Genomic DNA, 2,562 nt, shown 5'->3' with positions numbered 1-2,562 from the left:
TAGAAGATAGCTCACACCCACAATAAGAGAAATGCCATGAAATCACAGAGGCCATTTTGAAAACTTAGACTGGTTCTAAGGTTTAAAGTAGATCAGAGGGATGTCTTGCCTTATGACTGTTGCAATGATGCTGATTAAAACCATGATCAAAAGACTGTAACTCAGAGTCTGAGTAAAGCCTAGGGTAAGGTGTATAAGTACTAAAACAAGAACTCTGGGAAATTTTGCCATGGACTCTTAATGTTTATACACGTTGATGGAACAACAGTAGTGTTCAGAACTACACTGTTAAATAATCAAGAAAAGAGTAAAATTTTGGAGCACCAGAAAGTCGTTGGGAGAATAAAATAGCAGCTAGAGGCAAGTTTAAAAGATTTTTTGCCTCCTGAAATAATTTGACGTACATTACTATTCCTCAGTGATACTGGTATTTTAAGAAACGTTGTCAAAGGCAGAAGATCCAGAAATTTTAGACCTCAAGAAGGTACCTGAGTTCAGTGTTATCAGTTCAATTATTTTTGTGCCACTTTCAAAAGTTTGGTCAATTCTTTTCATCCCATAAAACCTTAATTCTTATTATCTTGTCTATATACCACTTATACTATTTTTAGTTAAATATATTTTTTAAAAAGTCTATATTACTACCATAAATGGAAAATGAGAATCATAGATAGATTCCATAAAAAATAGCAAAACATAAATTTAAATTGAATGAAAGCAATATGATATTAACAAATTATAGCTAGAGACCATTCGTTCGTTGTTAAAAAGACAGACAAGGCAATTGCAAAAGGTATAAAAGACAAACTAGTACCATAATAAGACTTCATACTTGAAATAACCAGAAGGATTGAAAAATAAATAAAAAAACAATAGCTTTGTCTTCATGACTCAGGGTTATATAAAGCCACATTCATGTGCCACCTAAAACCTTCTCACCTGCCACTGGTATCATGTATCCCAGTCTTTGTAAAACACTGGTTTAAGTTTTCTGGACCTCAAATTTCCCTGTCTCTCATCTCTTTTTCTTTCAACACTGAAGCACAGGGAGTGACAAATGGATATGAAGTTTGAGTAAGCCTAGGACAAGTTGCCCTATTTTCGTGGTAGACATATATCAGAAATAAAAATTGGACTTCTCTGTACTAGCTATTTTCTCATTTGACATATTTCAATTCATTTGAGGATATTTTTGTACTTCTTGTGAGGGGTGTATAAGCACCTATGACCAGTTAAACCCTTTCACCCTTTAATCAGAACTTTTTTCTAGTGTCGTGTACTTCTTTTCTTACTATAACTGTTCAGATCTTAGTTCCCATGAAAAATTAAAATTAAGACTCAATATAATCTTTATGTAAGATTTCAGTCTTCATTGTGCTTTTGTGCTCTCATATCATTTAATATTATATGAAATCATTATTTTGATTTATTTCTTCTATTACTGTGCAGAGGAAATAAACCAGAATTAATATTTGTACCCTATGATGAAGGCGCTGAATGTGGCCATTGCCCCAAGGATTGCGACCAGAATTTGTGTTGTAAGTTTGAAAATAAAAGAGTCACTTTCTCTTTCCCTATATACTGGTATACATCTAAAACAATACTTGAAGAGAACCAGAAGATAGACATGGATACAAGATAGAGATGCAAATATAAAGGCAGATACATGCACATATTAGAAAAAATGAAGGTATCACATCATGTAGATATCTATACAGTAGGTGTAAATAAATCAATAGAGAATAGAGACAAACAGATCACTACACTGGAAATAAATATTTAAATCTTACCAATGAAACATCATGAGAATTAAAAATATTTTCTTAATGGATTGTGGATCTAAGTAATTTTAAATTTGTTTAAATTGTATTTTTTAATTTGTTATTTTGCTTTTTTTATTTTACCCTGCTCTAACGTGCTGTGATTGTGGAGATGGGCATTTATTCCTTAGCATATTTTTTAAGGTTAAAAATATCTTCATTACATTTCATTAGTCACCATTAGTCTCTGCACTAGTCACCTTTTTCTGCTAATCAGTGCCAGCTTCCCAAGATCACAAATCTCTCATTTTTACATGGTTATTTTATCTATAAATCTGTATGTAAATTTCTCTATACTTGTGACTCCACCATACTTCTACCTGGTATTCCATCCCCTCAGGACGTTAAGGTTATCATTAAGGTGAAAAATTAGGTAAACTAGTCCTTGCTAACTTCTTCCTAAAAACACTTTTAAGTCTTTAGTAAGTATTTATTATGTAATCAAGAATACTTTAATAGGGGCCGGCCCTGTGGCTCACTCGGGAGAGTGCGGTGCTGATAACACCAAGGCCAAGGGTTCGGATCCCACATAGGGATGGCCGGTTGGCTCACTGCATGAGCATGGTGCTGACAACACCAAGTCAAGGGTTAAGATTCCCTTACCGGTCATCTTTAAAAAAAAAAAAAAAAGAATACTTTAATAGATCATAGTTTAATTCCAGAGAGAGTAAGATGACATAAAAGAAGTGACATTGATTTCACTGTAAACTTCATCTGTTAGTCGGATTGGTCACATCAGATT

The 2,562-nt window shown here is 33.3% G+C and overlaps 1 protein-coding gene across 1 annotated transcript in view; it reads left to right on the top strand.

Moving 5' to 3' along the window:
* The window catches only part of LOC103601593 (cysteine-rich venom protein-like), a 61,552-nt gene that overhangs the window by 55,815 nt on the left and 3,175 nt on the right, over positions 1 to 2,562 (top strand). Inside the window, exon 7 of the mRNA XM_008586023.1 lies at positions 1,450 to 1,538. Coding sequence (XP_008584245.1) covers positions 1,450 to 1,538 — 89 coding nt within the window. The remainder of the gene's footprint in view (positions 1 to 1,449; positions 1,539 to 2,562) is intronic.

The sequence above is a fragment of the Galeopterus variegatus genome, unplaced genomic scaffold (genome assembly GCF_000696425.1).
Source record: "Galeopterus variegatus unplaced genomic scaffold, G_variegatus-3.0.2 Scaffold3802, whole genome shotgun sequence".
NCBI classification, from domain to species: domain Eukaryota; kingdom Metazoa; phylum Chordata; class Mammalia; order Dermoptera; family Cynocephalidae; genus Galeopterus; species Galeopterus variegatus.
This window is presented reverse-complemented; position numbering and strand designations above follow the sequence as displayed.